Source organism: Passer domesticus, chromosome 23, assembly GCF_036417665.1.
Source record: "Passer domesticus isolate bPasDom1 chromosome 23, bPasDom1.hap1, whole genome shotgun sequence".
In the NCBI taxonomy this organism is placed as follows: Eukaryota; Metazoa; Chordata; class Aves; order Passeriformes; family Passeridae; genus Passer; species Passer domesticus.
In genome coordinates this window covers 2,557,121-2,580,295 of record NC_087496.1, presented here as the reverse complement: position 1 = coordinate 2,580,295, position 23,175 = coordinate 2,557,121, and the positions used below count along the sequence as shown (strand labels likewise).

The 23,175-nt window shown below is 46.5% G+C and overlaps 2 protein-coding genes across 8 annotated transcripts in view; one reads left to right on the top strand and one right to left on the bottom strand.

The window, feature by feature from the left end:
* Positions 1-20,782, bottom strand: part of PKNOX2 (PBX/knotted 1 homeobox 2) — a 91,356-nt gene extending 70,574 nt beyond the window's left edge. For 2 of the 7 annotated variants that reach the window (XM_064398035.1, XM_064398037.1), the window contains exon 1: positions 20,693-20,774. The gene's annotated coding sequence lies outside the window, so the exon portion shown is untranslated. Of the gene's footprint in view, positions 1-20,692 lie in introns of all 7 variants that reach the window. The other 5 variants (XM_064398034.1, XM_064398036.1, XM_064398040.1 and 2 more) reach the window with 5 other exon arrangements.
* Positions 19,678-21,220, top strand: LOC135285348 (collagen alpha-1(I) chain-like). Its single transcript, XM_064397539.1, has 3 exons — positions 19,678-20,538; positions 20,733-21,015; positions 21,216-21,220. Exons 1-3 carry the CDS (start codon positions 19,678-19,680, stop codon positions 21,218-21,220), a joined length of 1,149 nt encoding a protein of 382 aa, XP_064253609.1.
* The last annotated feature ends 1,955 nt before the right edge of the window (positions 21,221-23,175 follow it).

Here is a 23,175-nt window from a genome sequence, read left to right as displayed (position 1 = left end):
AGCTAAAAAAGGCCTCAGACCAGGTGGCTTTACACAAAAACCTTCCTCAGGACCTCTCCCCTCTGCAATATCTGCTGCAAAATCCTGCTCCAAAGGGCTGGAATAGCTCCCCATCCCAGCACAGCAAGGGTTTCCCCAAATCTAGAAAAATTCTGCAAGGGGAATTCCATTTCTCTTTAGAATTTCTGTTCTACTCGGAGTAGGACAGCTGGACGAGGTGGGAAAAGCCAACAATGCTGGGAGCAATCCCAAACCCTGACCAGGGTCACCCCAAATATAAAATACCCAGCAAAATAATAAAATAGGCCCACAAGTTCATAAAATATCCTCCCCAATGATCAAAATATCCCAAAATATTATAAAATACCTCCAAATAAATTTAAAAATTAAGATTTTAACTTAAAAATACCCCAAATAACTTATAAAATACAGAAAAAATGAAATGCTTCAATAAAATAAAATACCCCCAAAACAAAATGCGCAAAATAAGTAACAAAATACCCCCAAAATAATAAAATACCCCAAATAAATAACAAAATACCCCCAAAATAATAGCCAAAGTAAACGATGAAATAACCCTAAGTAAATAACAAAAACCCCAAATAAACAACAAACTACAGCTCAAAAACATTAAATTACTCCCCCAAATAATAAAATATATTGAATAATTATTAAAATATCCCCCAAATGGTCAAACAGTCCACAGCTCTGCCCCAGCCTCTGGAGTGAAGGCGACTTTCATTTAAAAACCACACACGTTTTTTTCCTTGCCACTTCCCAACTCCGTTAAGATCATTATCACAGAATGGGAGCAGAGATAAAACATTTTTATTTTCTTTTCTCTTCCTTCTAGTGGGATTTTTTAGCAGAGCATCCCCCACTCCAGCTCTCATGGAAGTCAGCTCATGTTGGGAGTTAATGTTTCGTTAATACATAGGTTTTTTTGTTAATTTATTTCACTTTATTTTACTTTTCCATATTTCTCCTCAGTCACCAATTATTTTGCTCCCAAAGGGATTATTACAATTCTCCCTGTGACTTTTTTAGCCTTGGTGCCTTCCATAAGCCACAGGTGATGCTCACGCCACAATAATGTGTTATTAAATAATATCAAATTATTTTAAATGATGTAAAATTATTTCAAATACATTAAATGTTGTTGAATAGTATAAAATATTACCAGATCTTATTAAATGTTCTGCAAAGGCACGTGCACAAATATTTAGCCTTCACCACCAAGCTGGGATGCTCCAGTGGGTAGCAGCAGGCTGAGTCCTGCTGGGAAGGCAGTGGGCAAAGCTCTGGGAAACTGGGGGGAGATTGGGCTGTTTTGGGGCTCTTTAGATAAAAAAAAAAATACTCCTGGTGGAGGAGTAAGGGAGTGTGGTGAGAGCATGTGTGGGCAGGGGTGTGGGAGGAAAAGAGGGAGATGGAGCTGCGGAAGGAGTGTGCAAGGAGTGTGCAAGGAGTGAGCACAGAGCGCGCACACGATGCCTCCAGTTTTAGATTTTATATTTTTCAGGTCCTGTACTGGACAACTCCTAACTCTAACTCCATACAGAGTGTTAGTAAGCTTTCTTCTCAGTTTGCTCAGCCAAAATAATCCTGCCAGGTCTGAGGACCAAGGACACCCGACAGCCTCAGGACCCCAGAATTATAAACAAAAATAAACTGGGGAGGAGCAAACTGGGGGAATGGGAGTTCATTGCCTGAAGCTGGAATTGGAGCATTAACCCCTGATATGTAAATGCACCAAACTCAAATCTGCCTGAAAAACTCGTGAGCCTGTCCAGCCTGGGTGCAGCCTCTGGGAGGCTCTGACTGCCCAAGGTGGATCTGTTAAAGGCCTTTAATGAATCCCCACTTTATTCTCCTGACTCTGCCTGGCCTCTGGTCCAGGCTGCCACTCCAAGGCATCACCAGAGTGAGCAGGGAGTGAGCAAGGAGTGAGCAGGGAGGGAGCTGGGAGTGTGCAAGGGAGTGTGCAAGGGAGTGTGCATGGGCATTGGGAGCATGCTCCACCTTCCTATGCCTTAAAATCCCATTAGATTTCCTGAAATCCACTTTTTTCTCTCAATAAAAAAAATAAATTAATAGTATCTTATATTTAAATAGACAGTTATAAACATTACATATATATTACTATATATTTATAATATATTATGTATATTATATCTATTATATATAACCTAGATGTTTAATGATATAATAAAATCGTATATAGAATTTATTTTCTATATTATTTTATATTATTATGTTATACATTATCTATTTTATATTATTATATTAAACTAATATACTATGTATTAGTTTATATTATATAATATATAATATATAATATATTATATATTATATATTATATATTAATTTTATATATACACACACTATATATAATATATACACACGCTATATAATTGTTCTCTGTATTATTTATTATATAAAACAGAGATAACATAGCTTATCCTATATCTAATAATACTGTATTACATATAACAGAGGTATCTATATTTTATATAGTCTCCATTATATTTTGTATTTTATCTTTTTTAGGCTATATTACCTATTACTGTCATTCTCATAATTATATTCTAAAGCTATATTAGATATTTTCTATCTATTATAATCTACAATATCTCATATATGTATGATATCATATATCACAGATATTTTATACTACATTGTATATCGCATCATATAATTATATAAATACATGCATGACATGGAATTTATGAAAAACCCATGTTCAGCCCCTATTTTATATAAAATATATGTATTTGAAGTCCCAACCCACAGTTCAGCCCCTAAAAACACCCTGTAAAAAAAACCCTAAACCTGAAGGATCACTCCTCGTTGGAGAGAAATGTGGAATAGAACACCTGGGATGGAACACAACACCTGGGGTGGAATACATCTCCCTTCTGGATCTCAGGTGAGATCTACTGAGAAATAACAGGATTTGAGGTATTTGGGAATTTCTCATTTACAAGGATCTCTCCTAGTCCATTCAATTCCATTTAACCCAAAGTGAATTTGCTCAGAGGCTCCCATGGAGGCTGGCAGAAATAGGAATCTTTAGGAGAAAAACCAACACCTGGACACAGAGAGGCACAGCCTGGGAGTGAATGGGACTTTCCAGAACTGGCAGGAATTTCCTTCCTGAATTTCCTGAATTCATTTTCCTGATTTTCCCGATTCTGCAGGATTCTGCTATCCTGGCACTGCAGCTCTTTGGAGAAAATCCAACTGATTCTTCAACAAATCCACTTCTGCTGCAACACCACAAGACACCAGTGATGATTTTGGGGCCACTTTAGATCCTCAAAACCCCACTCTGCCTTTTCCTGATCAACCATCCCAGGTAAGCCAAACCCCTCTGGAATTTGGTACTTTGCACCAGAAATCCATTTATTTTTTGATGCACAAATATCCCAATGTGTGACCACAGAGGGGTTGCAGGGAGCAACTCCTCGAAATTTTTTTTTGGGTGGGGGTGGAAAATAATTTTCAGGGTTGCAAGAATTAATTAATTTGCCAAAGCAGTGTTTGCATCCCGCATTCCCAGCGGGAATTTTTCAGTAGCCAAGTGGAAAGGTTTATTTAGCCGGGAGCGGCGCTGGCTTCACAAACATTTCCCCTTATCCAGCAGGGAGAACCTCACCAACCGAAAGGAGATTTAATTAGTGAAAATCTCGTTAGGCAAACGAAATTATCCGTAAGACAATCCTGCTCTGGACAGGGGGGTGATTAACCAGAGCCATTAATCGGGAGCGGGGCTCCAACAGGCAGCTCTGCTCCGGGATGGGGGGGCTGTGGGAGGGCCCCCCACCCCGCCCCCACCCCTCTGTGCCTGCCGAAAAGCCCTTGAGCATCTCATCAGCCCACCTTGATTGCATCATGCAAATTGCAATTAGCTTTTCGTTTCATCACCCCAGAAAACAGGGAAAAAAAAAAAAAGGTATTTTGGAGGTGCGGGCGCAGCAACCCCCAAAATTTGTGAGTGGTACCCGCGGGATGATGTGCCTGCATCCCACCACTGAGCACTGAGTGATGCAAATGCCATTTCTAAAGTAATTTGGAGCGATTTGGGCTCTGTTTTTAACGAAAATTGGATGGGAATTAACAGACCTTGGGCATCAGATGTGCTAAAATCCATTTTGGGATGAGATGGAAGTGACCAGCCCGGCAGCGCAGGATGTTTGACACTTGTGGGGTTTTGGGGAAGTTCCATGTAAAAGTGAGAATGGGTCTGGAATTTGGGTGCTCTGCACGGACCTTCGGTGCATGGGAGGCTTTAATTGAGGTGCCCTGTGAGCACCTTTGCTCATTAGGGTGCTCTCACAGGAGGGTTTTTACCCCAAAGCTGTGGTGTTGCCACACTGGTCCCTAATGGTGCCTGGAGCACCTCCACACCAAGGGCATTGTTGAGGCAGCTCAGAACTGCAGGAAAAGCTGCAAGAGCTCAGAGCACAGCCTGGGCTGCTTCAGAATTCACAGGACTGGCCTCGCAGGGGATGACACAGCCAGAGGAGTGAGAAGGGACCCGCTGCTCTTTAACCTCCCACTTCAGCAGGATGCCACAGAGCCTCCTGTAAAAACCATCGATTCAGGGCAAGAGAAGCCTTCCCTGTGCCAGGAAGTCCTGCAGGATGCCATAAAAATGGGAAGAAAAAATCCAAAACCTCATCAAACCAATGCCCAGCAAACACTCATGGGTTTTATATCTATAATTACATTTACATAGCTCTTGTTCAAGAGGAATCCCTAGGGACTTCACCCCATCCAGCTCCCTAAAATGATGACTCCCCCTCCATCAGCTCCCAAGTCTGGAGGAAGGACACAATATTGCCATCACCACCCAAAAAACTGGGAAATTTGGGAGGTTTTAGATGCAGAGTGAAGATGAGCTCACTGAAAACCAGCCAGGGATGCAGCAGGCTCCAGGTGGAGTGAGGGGATGGAGCAGGGGGATGATGGATGCTGAAGGAATGATCCACCTGATGTCACACAGCTAATTGAGAAACACAAATTAAATCCCACTGGCAAGACCCAGTATATATATATTCCATTCCCAAATATGTTCTTCCACTATATTCTCCAATATACCATATTTATATACATACAGATGTGTAAAACATTGCATTTCCCAATATATATACAGGGAATATTATCTAATTTTCTTCAATACATACAATATTTCTCAATATTTTCTGCTCCCAAATATATTCCCCAACATTATATATTTTATATTCCCCATAAATAAATAGACATATATATGTTATATATAATATATATATGAAAGATAGACAGATAGATAGATAGATAGATAGATAGATAGATAGATAGAATATTATTTGCACTGCCCTTAACTTAAAATTGATTCAGAGGCTGCAATTAACACAATTCTTTGAATTTTTTTGCAATATCCATCATTTTTTATGGATCTTGGGCTCATTTTACTGTTGTCCAACTTCTGCCACAAATTTGCTATGAGTTTTGAGCAAAACCCACTTAATTTTTGTCAGGCAAAAGTTTATCCTTTAAAGATCCTTACCAGATCCCATTCTCAGGACACCAAAAAAACCCTGAAAAATGTGGTTTTATTTACAATCTGCTTTCACCTGAAGGTCAGATTTTACCCAAAAGCTCTGTTTTTAAGGAAAATTAGATGGGAATTGCAGACCTTGGGCACCAGACGTGCTAAAATCCATTTTGGGATGAGATGGAAGTGACCAGCCCAGCAGTGCAGGATGTTTGACACTCGTGGGGTTTTGGGGAATTTCCTTCTGGGTGAGTTTTGGGGAAGTTCCATGTAAAAGTGAGAATGGGTCTGGAATTTGGGTGCTCTGCACGGACCTTTGGTGCATGGGAGGCTTTAATTGAGGTGCCCTGCGAGCACCTTTGCTAATTAGGGTGCTCCATCGGGACCTTGGCTGATTGGGGTACCCTTCAAGCCCCTTTGTTAATTAGGATGCCTGGCTGCAATCTTTAATTTGGGTGCCCTGCAAGCATCCTTGATGACTGGGGTACCAACTCAGTCTTTGTTAATTAGGGTGCCAGCTCAGGGTCTTTGCTAATTAGGGTGCTGCAAGGAGCTTTGCTGATTTGGGCACTCTGATGAGGTCATTAATGTGGGAACCCTGCAAGGACCTTGGCTCATCCTCACACCCCGGGAGCTCCTTGGCTACTCAGGTCCCACGCCACCATCTCTGCCATGCAGGTGCCACACCAGGCTCTCTGCTAATTAAAAGGCTCTGCCATGACCTTTCCTGATTTGGGTGCCTGGTTGGCATCTTTATTTTTTGTGCCCTACGAGCATCTTTGCTGACTCGGGTGCCCTGTAAGGGTCTGTGCCAAGCAGGTGCCATCCCATGGCCTGTGCCCCCTTGGGTGCCCTGCTGAAGTCCTTCCCTGAAGGGCTCTCAGGGGCCTCGGGCACTGAGCACTGAGTGATGCAAATGCCATTTTTTTAAGTTATTTTAAGAGATTTTGTTGTTATTTCTAACTCTTACATGTTTTTTGCCTTAAAGCTGGGGGTGTTTTCACACTTGGCTCTCCAGGTCAGGAGCAGCAGGTGACACAAGACAGGACAGAGGTGACACAAAAAGCCAGGACAGAGGTGACACCGCTCCTGCCTCACTCTGGGATGCCCAGCCCAGGCAGGACGTGGCTGCACATATCCCACAGCTACAGGAATGGCTCTGCATCCCAAAATCCTGCCAGAAGCACATTCAGGACATGGCTGCATCAGCTACAGGAATGGCTCTGCATCCCAAAATCCTGCCAGGAGGTGGTTCAGGACATGGCCTCATCCATCCCTCAGCTACATCCCAAAATCCTGCCAGGAGCAGGTTCAGGACATGGCTTCATCACATCCCTGAGGTACAGCGATGGCTTTAGATCCCAAAATCCTGCCAGAAATGCATTCAGGACATGGCTGCATCCATCCCTGAGGTACAGGGATGGCTTTGCATCCCCAAATCCTGCCAGAAGCAGGTTCAGGACATGGCTGCATTCACCCTCAGTTACAAGAATGGTTTTACATCCCAAAATCCTGCCAGGAACGCATTCAGGATGTGGCTGCATCCATCCCTCAGCTTATCTACATCCCAAAACTCTGCCAGGAACAGGTTCAGGACATGGCTGCATCCATCCCTCACCTTCAAGAACAGCTTTAGATCACCAAACCCTTCCAGGAGTGGGTTCAGGACATGGCTGCATAAGATGCAGGAATGGCTGTGCATCCCAAAATCCTGCCAGGATCACATTCAGGACGTGGCTGCATTCACCCTTAGCTCAGCTACATCCCAAAATCCTGCCAGGAGCTGGTTCAGGACATGGCCTCATTCATCTCACAGCTACAGGAATGCCTTTAGATCCCAAAATCCTGCCAGGAGCAGGTTCAGGACACGGCTGCAGCAGGTGCAGGAATGGCAGTGCATCCCAAAACGCTGCCAGCAGCAGGTGATGCACAGTGATGCACACCCTGCAGGTGTGGGGCAGCTCCTGGGACGCCTCACTGCCGTCGGAGCATCCCCAAATCCCATCTGCAGCCCCCACGCCGCATTAATGGCTCGTATTTTGCTAATTGTACAAACCTAATGGGGGAAGGAGCTGGCGGGGGGAAAAAAAAGGGTAATGGCCATCAGGGCAGCAATAAAGCAAAATTAATGGGCTGTGGGAAGAAATCATGTCCACTTAATCCCGGCTCTGGAGCTCCCACAGAACGCTGCAGCGCCAGCGGGGGCTGCTGTGTGCCGAGGTCACTGGGGAGGGGACAGGGGACAGGACACGGGAGGGGACACTGGACAGGTCACAGGGGAGGGGACACAGGACAGGTCACAGGGGCTGCTGTGCCCCGAGGTCACTGGGGAGGGGACAGGGGACAGGTCACAGCAGGAGCATCCCCAGGGCCCTGCAGTGCTGCAGGACAGGGGATAACTCCCGGGGCAGAGGGCAGAGGTGCAGAGGAATGCTGCTGAAAAACACCAGGAAGGGACTGCACCTCCACCTCCCTTTTATCACCTTTTAATTTTTATTTTTTTTTCAGTTTTCCTTATTTCCGTTTTCTTTTTTCCAATTTTCTCTTCTAATATTTTACTATTTTGTTTTTTCACATTTTATTTTCTTTTACCAATTTTCCTTTTTATTTCCTTTTTCTATTATTTTTCCCTTTTGTTTTTAATCCATTTTTTTCTTTTTTCCAATTCTGAATTATTGCTTCTTTTTAACCAATTTTTAAATTTTTCCCTTTCCTTTTTATTGTTTCCCTTTTTTCCCACTTTTTATTTTTTTTCACCAAGTTTCTTTTTTCTTTTTACTTCCATTTTCTTTTTTTTCCCCCTTTTTTGTTTTTCGTTACCATTTTTCCTTTTTTAAACCAATTTTCTTTTTATTTCCCATAGAGAAAGGAAAACAATTTCCCCACCACAACGCAGGAAAAAACCCAGCCAAACCTCTAACCCAGCAAGACAGGGATGCTGGTGTAGGACACTTCCCAAGGATTTCCAATCCCTATTCTCACTCTCTCCCATCCAACTTTTCCCCAGCACTGCTTCATCCCAGTAAAAATGTAATTATTTTATGATTTTTGCTTGCCCTGGAACAAAAATCCAGTGCACAAATATCCTTGTTCCTAAAGGGATGGAGATAAGGCTCATCCCAAACTTTCCCTTTGGACTAAAAAGAAACTAAACACAACAAAAATCAAAAACATCACAAAAAACTTTAGCCCATAAATTTGGGTAGGAGCAAAGGTCTTTATTCTAGGAAAACTGGGATTAGAAGTGGATGTGGAGTATTTCTGTGAAGCTGTGCAAATACAGATGCAAGTGGACATCACCAACACTTGGAAAAATTCAAATTATCTGGTTTCCTATCAAATGGCCCTGCCCAGGAGCCAAAATAAAATCCAGTAAAATCCCAGTAAAACCCAGTGGTTTGTATTAATGCCCCAAATCACTCTGGGAGTGAGAGGCCAGCTGCTCTGCCAGCATCCCACAGGCAGGCCCTACAGCTCCTGGCTGGGATGGCTCCCTCCAACACCCCAAACCCCACTGGAGGCTGGGCAGCTTTGTCTTGTGGCAAAAATCCCCTTTTTTCCCTGAAAATGCCATGGGGGGATAATTTTATTTTTTTTTTAAATGCTCCTATTGTTGAGAAGCCGCTTAGGGCTAGGGAGGATGGGAGTGATGGATTATCCCAGCCTGGAGCAGGGATACAGGGAGCAGGGATCATCCTGCTGGACCAGGGATGCTCCAGGGATGCTCCAGCTCCCTGTGAACAGGGATACAGGGATCAGGGATCATCCTGCTGGACCAGGGATGCTCCAGGGATGCTCCAGCTCCCTGTGAACAGGGATACAGGGATCAGGGATCATCCTGCTGGACCAGGGATGCTCCAGGGATGCTCCAGCTCCCTGTGGGAGCTCCAGCTCACTGTGGGAAAGGACGTAGGGATTATCCCAGGCTGGGCCAGGGATGCTCCAGCTCCCTGTGGGAGCTCCAGCTCCCTGTGGGAAAGAACATAAGGATTATCCCAGGCTGGGCCAGGGATGCTCCAGTCCCCTGTGAGGAAGGATACAGGGATCATCCCAGGCCAGACCAAGGATGCTCAGAGATGCTCCAGCTCCCTGTGCACACAGTGAGCAAGGATACAGGATCATCCCAGGTGGGACCAGGGATACCCCAGCTCCCTGTGAGAAAGGATACAGGATCACCCCAGACTGGACCAGGGATGCTCCAGCTCCCTGGGAACAAGGATACAGGATCACCCCAGACTGGACCAGGGATGCTCCAGCTCTCTGTGAACAAGGATACAGGATTATCCCAGGCTGGATCAGGGATGCTCAGGGATACTCCAGCTCCCTGTGCTTGGAGCACCAAGCAGGGATACAGGGATCATCCTAGACTGGACCAGGGATGCTCCAGCTCCCTGTGAGCATCCTGGCTGGACCAGGGCTGCTCAGGGATGCTCAGGGATGCTCCAACTCCCTGGGCACACAATGAGCAAGGATACAGGGATTATCCCAGGCTGGAGCAGGGATGCCCAAGAATGCTTCAGCTCCCTGTGAGAAAGGATACAGGGATCATTCCAGGCTGGACCAGGGATGCTCATGGATACCTCAGCTCCCTGTGAACAAGGATACAAGATCATCCTAGGCTGGACCAGGGATGCTCCAGCTCCCTGTGAGAAAGGATACAGGATCATCCCAGGCTGGACCAGGGATGCTCCAGCTCCCTGTGAGAAAGGAAACAGGATCATCCCAGGCTGGACCAGGGATGCTCCAGCTCCCTGTGAGCATCCTGGCTGGACCAGGGCTGCTCAGGGATGCTCCAGCTCCCTGGGCATACAATGAGCAAGGATACAGGATCATCCCAGGCTGGACCAGGGATGCTCCAGGTCCTTACACACAGGGAGCAAGGCACCCAACACAGCCATACTCACTTCCCCGATTTTTCCCACAGGATTCAAGCTGTTCACGTGGAACACTCAAGCAGGGCGGCAGGCAGAGCTGTTCTGAGCGCCTGACAGCACAGGGAGGAGCAGCTCGTGTGAGTAAAGGCGGGATGTCACCGAGGGAGGCGCTGCCCGGCCTGCCCGAGGCTGCCGGGCTCGGGTTGCAGGATCCACCGGGAACGCGGCTATTTTGGGATCGGGGATAGCATTTCACCAACAATTCCCCTCAGTTTCATGTGACACGGAGCCAGCATCCCTAAAATAAACGGGGACTACACCCCGTCTTAAAGGGAATGGGAATAGAAATGTTGAAAGGAATAACAGGCAAATCGTTGGTGTTAATGATTTGCCTGATTTTATTTCTAGGAAGGAGAATAAATGCAAACCAGGAGCAAAAAGCACTTTGGATTTCGGCAAGTATTTGGAAATCTTGTTAATTAATGGTACAGCGGACACAAAGATGCAGCTGAGATCCAGAGCCTGGGATCACAGAAGGATTGGTGGATGTTTATGTTGCATTTGGGGAGTTTTCCCTGGACATTAAAAATAAATAAATAAGAACTTTGCACTTGGTCCCTGCCAGTGACGTGCTCAGGGTTCCTTACCCAGAGCAGCAGAAAGATGTGATGCTCCATGTGCCAAAACACCAAAATAATTTGGAAGAAAATTGTTATTCATTGATTTTTTTTTTCCTACTATGCAATGAGTTGAATGGGGATTTTTGCGGTTTGGGGCTAAAAATCTCAGATTTAGGATTATTCCCACTCTCACAGCCATGTCACTGCTTAATTTTATTGTACATTAAAAGAACTTTTTATATTTATTTATTTATAAATATCTATTTATTTATTTATATAAACATATGTTTCTATTAATTGTATTTACTGTATTTATAGTTATTATTATATGTTGTACACATATATATTTATTCTATACATTATCTATAATATTATATATTATATAACATATAGTATATAATATATATTATATACTATATAATATATAATATATAATGTTATATATTATAATTTATAATTTATGTATAATATATACTATATATAGTATACTATATATTGTATATTGTATATTATATAGAAAATATATTATATTTATATATCTAATATTAAATATATTGTATATATTATACTATACTACATCATAAAAGTTCACTAACATATCCCAATCTCTTCATTGAAAACTATCATTTATCATCTACCAAAATCATTTTTCCATCTCCTGTGGAAGATCAACATCACTTTTGGCAGCTAAAACTCACTCAGCAGCAAGTTTCAAATTTCTTTTAGACTCCCCTGCTGCAGCTTTAGAGAAACCAACTCCGTGTTATTCCCCTTCCTTGCTTGCAGATGAAATGTAAAGTTTGAAATTCAGGTTGTAACCAAAAAAATCCAGCACCAGGAGAAGGAATTTTCCAGGAAACTGAAAATCCACCAAGCTCATGCGCTCGGGCACTGGCAGGAGGAGCACCAGGAGGGTGGGCACGTGGATCCAAGTGGGGTTTTTTCCCTGGAAATCACCTCTGGGATGTTTAGTTTGCACCAGAAAAGTTATTTTCCTGTAGGAATGCATGACCAGGTTGAGCACCAGCTGCACTTTGCTATGGGGGACAAGATTTTCCTCCCCCAAAGCTGCCCAGCACTCACACTGCTCTCCTGCATAATAATTCCCTCTTATCAATCAATTGATTGATACTTTTCTATTATAAATCAACCACTATTTTTATTATAAATCAATAATTTCCTGTTACAACCTGATCAACCCATTACTTTCTATTACAAATCCACCAATAATTTCCTAGTATAAATCAATCCATATTGTTTTACTATTAACCAACCCACTATTTTCTATTATGAATCAATCAACAAATTTCCCATTAGAAATCAATCAACCCACAATTTCCCACCCCAAATCGGCCAATAAATTTTTATTAGGAGCACACCAACTCCTGACTCTCTATTCCAAATTGATCCATCAATGATTTTCTATTAGAACCCAATCAACCTTTGGCTTTCGAGCACAAACCAATCAATCCATTTTATTCCGAGGCAATTAATTGGCATTAATCCGATGCTGCTTGAGTTGCTGCTGGGCTGAGAGCCCCCCAGCAGGTATTTATAGCCTCCCTGGCCCATCCCCAGTGCCCTCAGCCCTGGTCATTAATTCAATTAGCACAAAGAGGGGCTTGTTGAGCGCTCCACTCCCGAGGAGCGGCAAACAAAGGGTGCAGTTCTGCCTGCTGCTCTCAGGGGTGCTGCAGGGGCCAGGGGGTGCCCCCAGCCCAAGCAGCCAGGCCAGGGCATGGGGGAGCAGCCCCCCAGGGCAGGACTGGCTGTGGGTGCATGGCTGGAGCAGGGAATCCTGCTGAGGGAATGAAATCCCACCTTGCAGCGGGGTCTCAGCCCATCCCTCCCCAGATTTACCCCAGATTTACCCCAAACCACAACACCAATTCAACCACTTCCCAACCCCTGAGCCCTTCCCAACTCCTGCCAGCCCTGCTGCCCCCAGCCCCTCTCCAAGCACAATCAAGTCAGGGGGAAAACGCTCCCAGCAATTCCTGCAGGGATAACAGCACTGGGAATTTCTCCGGCTTTTCCCCTGTTGAGCCAAATCCCTGGATAAATGGTTGCAGGGAAAATAACCCCCCTGATGTCTCTACCTTGAGATAACCTTGGCCACTTGCCAGGTACTCAGCTATTAAAGATGCTACTAAATCGCTTTATTTAGTGGTTTTAGCATAAATATTCTCACCAGGACCTTCAGCTCCACTGTCTGGGGTGTTAAATTTAAAAGGGAAAGAAAAGGAGGAATAAAAAAAGCCTTTTGGAGGTTGTTTAGGCAAGGAGGAATGATTTAGCATGGTACAGGGTGGGATTAAGATGGCAAAGGTCATGTTGAGAAGAAGGAAAAGCTCCCCAACAGCAAGAGGTGGCTCCTGGTATGAGGAGAAAACACTGAAATCTCAAAAAGAGTGAAAAAAACTCGATAAAAAGTGATGGTTGAGACAGGTTTGTATGGGGGAAAATAGTGGGAATGGGGAATATGCCCATGGGGGATCCTGGTCTGGGGGAGTCACAGCCAGGAGCTGGAGGAGCATCCCTGAAAATGGACAAATGTTGGTAAAAATGCATCAGAATCCCTGGAATTGCACAAGCAGCCTCAGATTTGGATAAGCACCCACAGAACTGTAGCAGCATTGCTAAAATTGGATGAGAGACACTTAAAAACGGATAGGCAGCCCTAAAATTGCACCAGCACCCCTAAAACTGCACCAGCAGCCATAAAATTGCACCAGCAGCCCTAAAATTGCACCAGCAGCCCTAAAACTGCACCAGCAGCCCTAAAAATGCACCAGCACCCCTAAAACTGCACCAGCAGCCCTAAAATTGCACCAGCATCCCAAAAAATTTCACCAGCATCCCAAAAAATGCAGCAGCATCCCTAAAATTGCAACAGCATCCCAAAAAAATTACCAGCATCCCTAAAACTGCAGCAGCATCCCTAAAAATGCATCAGTACCCCTAAAGTTGGACTAGCGTCCCTAAAACTGCACCAGCAGCCCTAAAAATGCACCTGCACCCCTAAAATTGCAGCAGCATCCCTAAAATTTCACCAGGATCATTAAAATTAGATCAGCATCACTAAAGGTAGATGAGCATCCCTGAAGTGTCACCATCGTTCCTGAAACTGAAGGAGCATCACTAAAATTGCATCCATGAAGATTGCCCTGGCATTCCCAAAACTGGCACCAGCATCCCTGAGGTTGGATAGAGATCTAAAAAAAATCTAAATCTAAAAATCACAGCATCACCTTATAGGAAACCAACCCTCTGATACCATTTAGTACTTAATTCATGCTATTATCTTTAATTATTTACTATTTACTTTTTATTGGCTATTACGTATTATTACTTATTTTTTACTGTTCATTTTTTATGACAGTTAAGTTTGTTCTCTACCATCCCACTGACAAAGGGCCCCACTTCATTTATTTTTTGTTTTAGAGCAATTAATTAATTGCAGGAGTTACGAGACCTTGGATCTGGCAGCAAGATATAAAGAAACCAATTTCTGCCCATAAATGCATTAAAAGACTTTTGCAGGCATTTTATAGAAATGGGATTTTCTTGGGATTGAGATCAAAAATAATAAGAATTTCTTTTTTTTTTTTTTTAACTCCTCCAGCAAAGTTCACGTCCTCAGAATCCAGATTTTGGGGGGATTTTTTGGAATAATTCTACCTAAATTGGGGGAGTCAGAGCAAGGTCAGGGAGGGGATGCAGGATGTAAGAGGTGGGATGGAGAGATGGGATGCAGGATGGTCTGGAGACCTCCACCCACCACGCCTGAGCCAATGGTTTATAATTATTTATTATGAGCTGATGAAGGGGATAATAAAATCCAAGAGCTGGAGAGGGCTCAGCTCATCAGCCTCACTCACCAGGAGCCCCCCTTTGGAGAGAGGCAGCAGGAAGGTGGTGGAAATAGGGGGAAAATACAAAATAAGGGAAAAAAGGAGAAAAATCAAGCAGGAAAAGGAGGAAAATCAAGCAGGCAAAAGACTTTTATTTCTGGGACAGCATCAAAATCTCCATCCAGGCTCCCAGCTCGGCAACAGGCACTGGGATGGAGAAATTAGCAGCTTGGAACAATAAATTCCCTTTTAAATTTATTGCTCAGGAGCATTAAAAATGTCTAAAGTGGTTTACATCCACCAGCACCATGGGAATTCGCCCAGGGATCCGGGAGCTGGTAATTGCTATTCTCAAACTTGCCTTGGAAGCTTCAAGTAGTGTTAAAAAAAAAACATTTGAAGGGTTTTATAAAGCCATAAAGTGCCCTCCATGTACCTGGGAGTGATGGAGCTGGGAGAGGCTCCACCAAAAAATCCTGGGAGTAACACACTGCTGGTAATGGGAAAGGGAGCTGCTACCATTCAATATTGGGATTTTTTTTCATGATTTGGCCAAGTTTTGCCTTGCTGGTGGCAGGGCGTGGGGCACTGGGGGGATATCAGAGACTCTGGGCTGGGGAATGTTGGGGTTGCTGCTTGGACAGGGCTGGGCTGCCAAAAATGGTGGGGAAAAAGGGGAAAAAGGCAACACTGTAAAGGAAAAAATAGAAGTTAAAAAAAAAAAAGAAGAAAAAGGGAAAGAGGAGAAGTCAAAAAAGAAAATTTAAAAGGGCAGAAAAGGGAAAAAATAGGAGAGAAAAAGGCAGAGGGGGAAAAGGCAAAAAACATTAAATATTCCCTTTTTTTTAGAGGAGGGAAAAATGGAAAAAAAGAAAGGAAAGCAAAGGGGAAGAGGAAAAAAATGAAAAGAAAAAGAAGGAAAATAACAATCAAGGAAATAATAAAACAGGAAAAGGAAAGTATTTTAAAAGAAGGAAAAAAACAAAGAAAATAAAGGAGAAAACAAAAAAGGAAATACAGAAAAAGGGAAAAGGGGAAAAAATAAAATACAGGAAAAAAGAAGACAAAGGAAAAATAGTAAAAAAGTGAAGGAGAAAAGGTGGAAAACGTGGGGGAAAAAGGAAAAAAGTGGGGGAGGAAGGGGAGAAAGGAGGAAAATTTGGGGAAATGGGGGGAAAAGGAAAACAAAATCAGCTTTTCCTGCCATGGAAAAAATTCCAAGGGGTTGAAGCTGTGAGCCAAGGCTGAAGGAGCTCCCGGGGAGGCCGAGGCTGCTCCTGCTCCCTCCCAGGATTTCCCTCAAAACCCCACTCCCAAACACATCTTCAAACAAACCTGGAATGGGGGAAAGACATAAAATAGAAGCTTCCCATGGCTGGGCCAAAATTGGGATTATTTTTAATTGGCTTTCTGAGATTTCTGGCAGGGCTCCAGGCAGCCGGCACAGCCAGGGAAGGGAAAACCTGGCCAAAACCTCTGGGTTCAGTAAGAACATTTCTCATGGTATTTGTAACACCTTGTTAAAGCCAAAAGCTCCGGATTGAACATCAAGAGGGAATTTTTTTTCCCCTCGAAACAAGTTGGGTTTCACTCTCTCTACTCCACCTGCACCAAAATAATCTGATTTTTGGGGAGCATCAGCAGTGCTGCATACCTAAACATGAGGGTTTATGGATTTTTGGAGAGGCTACCTGGGTTTTTACTTTGTATGGGAGGGATGGGACAGGTGGCACAGAATGCTGAAGCGTGGCCTGGAAAATGAAAGTCAAGGTAAAAAAATCAAATAGTGATAAAGCAGAAAAAAATGAAATAAAAGTTTTTTAAAAAATTAAGATAAAAAAATAAAACAAGAATAAAAACAAAACTAAAGCAGTTAATCTAGAATAAAAAGAAAACAAACAAGAAATTAAATAAGATGAAATGATAAAAAGAAAAGAAACAAAAAAACTAAATAAGATGATATTAAATTAAAATAAAATAATAAGTAACACTTCTTTAGAATTGCAGACATGATGCTTTGGGAAGTGGTTTAGTGGTGGATTTCACAGCTGGACCCGATGGCCTTGAAGGTCTTTTGCAACTCAACCATTTAACAAACACCAAATAACCAGAGCTGGGACTACCCGGGGTTTGTGCTCCTCCTTGGAAGAGGAAAAGCCAAAAAAACAGGATCTAATCAAGCAGTTGGGAAGCACTGAGGCCAAATTCCCTTCTTATTTATACAGCTGCAAACCACAGCTGGGCAAAGGCAGGCTCATCCCAGCGGGAGCACGGCTCCATCCCGCCAGGATCGAGGCTCCATCCACCCCATCCCATCGGGGCGTGCCCATGGGCATCACCTGGGGCACCCCCTCAGCCCTTCCTAGGCTGCAGGCAGAGATAAGCCCGAGTTTAAATTTAATTGAGGATTAATTCCCATCCTTCCGGATTATTATTTGGAGCTGGCATCTTAATGATCTGACTAATGATGCTGGGAATTAATTTATTTTGGGGCTAATTAGAGGGCATTTGTTAACACCCTCTTTGGTGGTGGCAAAAAATTATTTGGGAATCAAGTTATTTGACAGTGCATGGGATATTAAATGGAAGTGGGAATTGTCTGGATCCAGTAAATTATTCCACAAACATCCCAAAAATGCAACTTTGCCCATGCTGGAGTGAAGGAGGATGGGGAACAACTGGGTGCTGGGATGTCTCAGCCTAAAACAAAATGATCCTGATGCTTGGTCTGGCTTTCCCACCAGATGCCAAATCTGCCTTAGTTTATCCCCAGCAGCGGCAGAAGTTTCCTCCTGCCCTCAGCAGGCGTGGCTGTGCTCCTGCTCCCCTCCCTCACCTCCCAGACTCCTTCAAGCTCCCAGGAAAACCAGCAGTGCCAAACCAGGTTCACGTGCTCCACGTCTTCAGGAAACACCCCAAGAATCCACCACACAAAGCCAGGCGGGATGCAGGTGGTCCCAGAGGGGCAGCCCTGCATCCCTGAGGATGAGGAGGGGTGGCTGAAGGATGCTCCTCCCAGCAGCACCAAGGCAATGCTTAACTTTTGTGTGTGAGGACAAAAAAAAACCTCTTATCACTCAGAGATTTAGAGGTGCTGTCCATCAGCTTGGAAAAAAGACAAGAAGTAACTCAGAAGTTCCCTGGAAAAGCCAAAATCACCCGAAATCCAAAGTGCCCCATGAGGGTCTTGTTTTGTCCTGGAGTTGGAAAAAGAGTTATTCCTGATGTGCCAAAGGGGTAAAACACTATTCTCCCAAAACAACTTCATGCATTGAATCCAAAAGAGATTTCCTTTAAAAAAAAAAAAAAAACTTAAGAGAAAATATGAGATTTCTTTAAAAAAGGTGACTTCTTTAAAAAAAAAACTTTTCTCTAAAAAAAAAGGTTTTCGTTAAAAAAGGTGTAACTTCTAAAAAAAGCCATTTTCCTTAAAGAAAGGGAAATTTCCATAAAAAATGAGATTTCCTTTATTTCCCCCTCCCAAAAACGACGGAGGGAAAATGGAATATGTTCCTGCAAGCTCAGTGGGGAAGCTCAGCATCACTTTCCTCCCTGTTTTTTTCCCTCGTCCCATGATATCAGGGATTGTTTAATGTTATTTACAAATAAATATCAAGTATTTTAAATATCTCAGGTTAAAATGAAGGGGCTTATGGGCTGCCTTTGGGGGGCAAGGGCTGCAAAGTGCCCTAAAAACCCCAGTTTTGGGATGCTAAGGAACACAGCACCTCCTTCTCTTCCTGACACCACCAGCTCCCCTATTAACCTCTCCTGTAATTAGCCTCAAGCAATTAACTTTTGCTCCTAACGAAGGAATCTCAGTGCAGGGAGTTAAATAAAATAGGAGGGAGGAGGGGAAAAAAAAAATAAAGGGGAATCCTGATCCCATCATCCGCCTGCTCCACACAGCTTAAACCCAAAACAAGGCGCTGCTTTTTCACCCAAATCTCCCAAAATCCAGCTGATTCACCCAAACCTCTCTCCCCATCCACGTGAGGCTGGAAGGAGCCCCCCAAAACATCAGACCCCAAAGGTTTTGGGGTGGTTTTTTCAGGGAGCACCCACTTTTCCCCAAGGGGATGATGCCAGCCACACCGAGTCAGCACTTTTGGAGGCATGATGTCCAAAAGTTTCACCAAAGCCAGGTCCTGTGAGCCACACTCTGCTTTTCCCCACTCCAACCCCAAAACCTTTCAGGATTTAAAGGCAAAATAAGTTGAAAAAAGCCAAATTAAGCCATTTCCTCTTCTATTTTCTGCTTCTCCCCGGCAGACAGCTGTCCCGCATCCCAGCCAAAAATAATCCATCCCCCCCCTTTCCTCCATCTAATCTCCCCGGCTGGGAGTTTGAAAATATCCTGCCGGGTTTAGGGTTTCCCGTTACCCGGTGGGCGGCGAGATAGTGGGAAAAAAGATCCTTGGGAGGGAGAAAAACCGGGAAGAGCCCAAACAAAGAGCCGGAGCCCAAGTTGAGCTTGGACACCTGGCGAGGACTGGGCTGAAGTGGAGGGACACCCCAAAGCCCCGGCAAAACTTCCCGAGTTGCACAATGCCACCGGCAGAGCCACCCTCCCGCAGACGGAAATGCAACCAAAAATGCCAGGATAAATTTCAAATCATAATTATTACTATGATGATGATGATGATGAAGAAGCCCTCCCTGCATTGCTGCAGAGGCACTAAAAGGGATTCCTGGAGTATTCATCCAGCCTTGTGGGATGGGGGAGCTGCCGAGGGGTCCCGTGCAGAGGGAATGGGGTGCCCTGGGGGGAATGGGGTGCCCTGGGGGGAATGGGGTGCGCCAGGAGGAGGCGGCACACGGGGATCCCGGGGTGCACGGGGGGTTCGTCCCGGGAGAGCCGGCGGGATGCGGCACTGCTGCCGGGGCCACGCCGGGGCACTGGCGGCGAGCCGCGGGAGGCCCTGCGAGGCGGCTCCGCTGTGCCCCGGTGCCACCCCGAGCACTGCCCGGCCGGGATGCTGCGGGCAAACCCCCCGCGGGGGGCACCGGGGGCTCCAGCCCGCCCCGGGGGTCGTGGGCAGCCGGGGGGCTGCGAGCCCTCCCCGGGGAGCCGTGGCCGGCTGAGGGGGGCCGGGGGGCTGCAGCCGCGGGGAGGGCTCTGCCAGCGGCCCGAGCGGCCGGGGCACCGCCGGGAGCGCTGCCGGCGATCGGGGCTCTGCGCCCGGCCCCGCTCAGGGCAGCCAGCACGGGGGATGCGAGCCCGGGGGGCGCTGGAAGGGGAGGAGGGGAGGGAGGGGAGGGGGGTCCGCAGCCGGCCGGGGGTCGCGGCGCCCCTCAGAGCGCGGCGGGCGGGAGGAGGCGGCAGCGGGGCACGGCCCCCCGCACGGCCCCGCCGCCCTCGGGGCTCCGCGAGCGGCCGCCGGCGGCTGCAACTTGCACGGGGGGGCCGCGAGCTTTGGGGCGCTGCGAGCGGCCGCGGGGCGCAGCCCTCACGCAGCCCCGGCGGCCGCGGCCGGCCGGGGAGGGGAGCGGGGCTGCCCCCGAAAGCCCCGCGCCCGGCCGAGGGGGCACGGCGGGAACCGCCGCGGCACGGCCGGCCCCAGGGCAGCCCGCAGGGGCAACCGGACACCGCGGACGGACGGACGGCCGCGCTGCCGCGGCCCCGCTCGGCCGGGGAGGCGGCGGGAACGGCAAGTTACTTCCCGCACCGGAGGGGATGGGGGGTGGGGGGGTGTCCCCGCCGCCGCCGCCGCACGTGCCCCGCCGCCCGCGCCGCTTTGTCCGCCGGGCTCCGCGGCTCCGCCCGCCCCCGCGCGGCGGCCCCGCCGTGAGTGACAGCCCTACCTGCCCGCCAATCTTCATCACACCGACACCGGCCTGACAGCGCGGCCGCCGCTCGCCGCCCGCCCGCCCGCCCGGCCCCGCCGCGCCGCCGCCGACACGCCCCGCCCACCGCCCGCAGCGCCACGCCCCCCACGCCGGGCCACGCCCCCTGGGGCCGCCTCGCCCGCTTGGCCACGCCTACGGCCACGCCCCCTCGGCGCTGCCCTTAGCGCCCCCTGCTGGCCGGCGCTGCGCCCCCCGCCCCAAACGGAGCCGCCCCCCCACCGGGACCCCCGGACCCCCGGGACCCCCAGCCAACCCTGCCCCTGCTGCCCTCAGCCAGGGCCCTGCACCACACCTGCCTCCGCAGCAGCATCCCTGCCCCGGTTTACTTCCCACATATAGCGCCCCGCACCCCTCACATACTGCCCCAACACATTTTATACCCCCCAACACATTTTGCACGTATTGCCCCTCCAGCAGCATCTGCTCCCCTCAATATTTCCGTGCCCCCCTCTCCCTCCGAATGCTTTTGCCACCCCAGATTGAGGCCAGCCTTGGTGGCCTTGGTGACACCACCCTGGACACCCCCCTCCATCCCCCAGCACGACCGTGACATTCAGGGTACCCAGCGAAACCCCACCCCAAGCCCCTCCTGTGGTATTACCCCCCAGGCAAAACACTCTTATTTCGGAAATATCTGTTAATTACTGTTAATTTGGGGGATGCTTCTGACAGAGCTCCCCCAATCCGAATTTTGGTCTGCATGAGACATCAGCTGCCCTTCTCTCTCCCAAAGACCTGAAGATGAGGTTTCCCTGGAGTCACAGTCACGGGGAGCACTGGGTCCTACAGCCAAATTTTCCCACATTTTATTGCAAAAGCCGCAGGGACAGATTGTTCTGGATCAGTCTGGCCATAGTTTTTCTCTCCCAATTTTCCATCCCCTTCCTTAATGAAAAATGTCATCAAGGATGGATTTAAGGAGAAGTGCTGAACTTCTGCCCATTTCCTAAAGACACTGGGTGGGGGTCAGGGTCACTCAAAAGAGCCCCAGAATTCCTTTGGAATAAGTTAATAGGTTAAGGAATAGGTTAAAACTGGCTCCAAAGAGTGACAGAGGGATGCCAGCCAGGGGCACTAAAAGATGTGCAAGGGATGGCCATGGGGTCAGGGATGCAAGGGCAAAGGTGGACAAACAAATTCAATTTAAGGCCAGGAACCCAAAATAATTTAAATTTTTTTCTACAGTTTTCCAGAACAAATGGCCTCTTGGAAAAAATCAGCATTCCTAAATCCCTCCTTCTAGTTTATCTCAAAAAAAAGACTGTCCAGAAAATATTTGCTGCACTGTTTGTACTTCCTGCTTGGGAGCAGGCTCTCACACACACTGCTGTCCTTTGGGTTGGCCAAGGAAGAGCAAGGGAAAATAGATGGCTCCCTCTTGGAATCCATCAATAAAATAACAGAGAATGCAGTGGCTGGTTGGGATGAATCTCACCCACTCCCCTCCAAAAAGAAATAAAAAAAATCACTGCATTGCATCACTGAGAAAACCAGCAGGAACTCAGAGCATCCCCCCGGTCCTTTGGAGATGCTGGAATGATTTATAGGAATTTCTTGCCTTGTAAATCAGCCAGCAGGACGTTTTTCCCCTCCCTTATTACTATTCCACAGAAGCGAGCAAAGATGAGGAGCCATAAAGCTGTCGCCGGTTGTTTCAACCAGCTGGGGATGCCAGACAGAAAATATTTTGGGTTTTGCAGGAGCTGGAGAAGTGGAAAGGAAGAGAGAAGGGGAGGCAGATGGAAAAGCCATCACCGTGATATCAAAGGACCACTGGATCATCCGCACTTGGCATCTCATCTTTCCCGTGGCTCATCTTGGAAAACAGGGATGTAAAGCACCAGGCACATGTGGGGCTTATTTTAAGCTACATGATTGCCAAAAATATCCAAGAGCTCAAAATTTTAGGGTTCTCGTGGTGCAGGGATATTTCTTCTGGAGCCAGCAGCAACGAGCTCCTCACATCCGTTCCTCAAGCATCCCCAGTTCATTCCTCAAGCATCCACTTTTGATCTTTGAATATCCCACATTTGATCCTTGAATATCCCACTTTTGATCTTTGAATATCCCACATTTGATCCTTGAATATCCCATATTTGGTCCTTGAATATCCCAGTTTTGATCCTTGAATATCCCACATTTGGTCATTCAATATCACACATTTGATCCTTGAATATCCCAAATTTGATCCTTGAATATCCCACTTTTGATCCTTGAATATCCCATATTTGATCCTTGAATATCTCACTTTTGATCCTTGAATATCCGAAATTCAGTCCTTGAATATCCTAAATTTGATCCTTGAGTATCCCAAATTTGGTCCTTGAATATCCCACTTTTGATCCTTGAAGATCCCACATTTGATCCTTGAATATCCCAAATTCAGTCCTTGAATATCCCAAATTCAGTCCTTGAATATCCTACATTTGGTCCTTGAA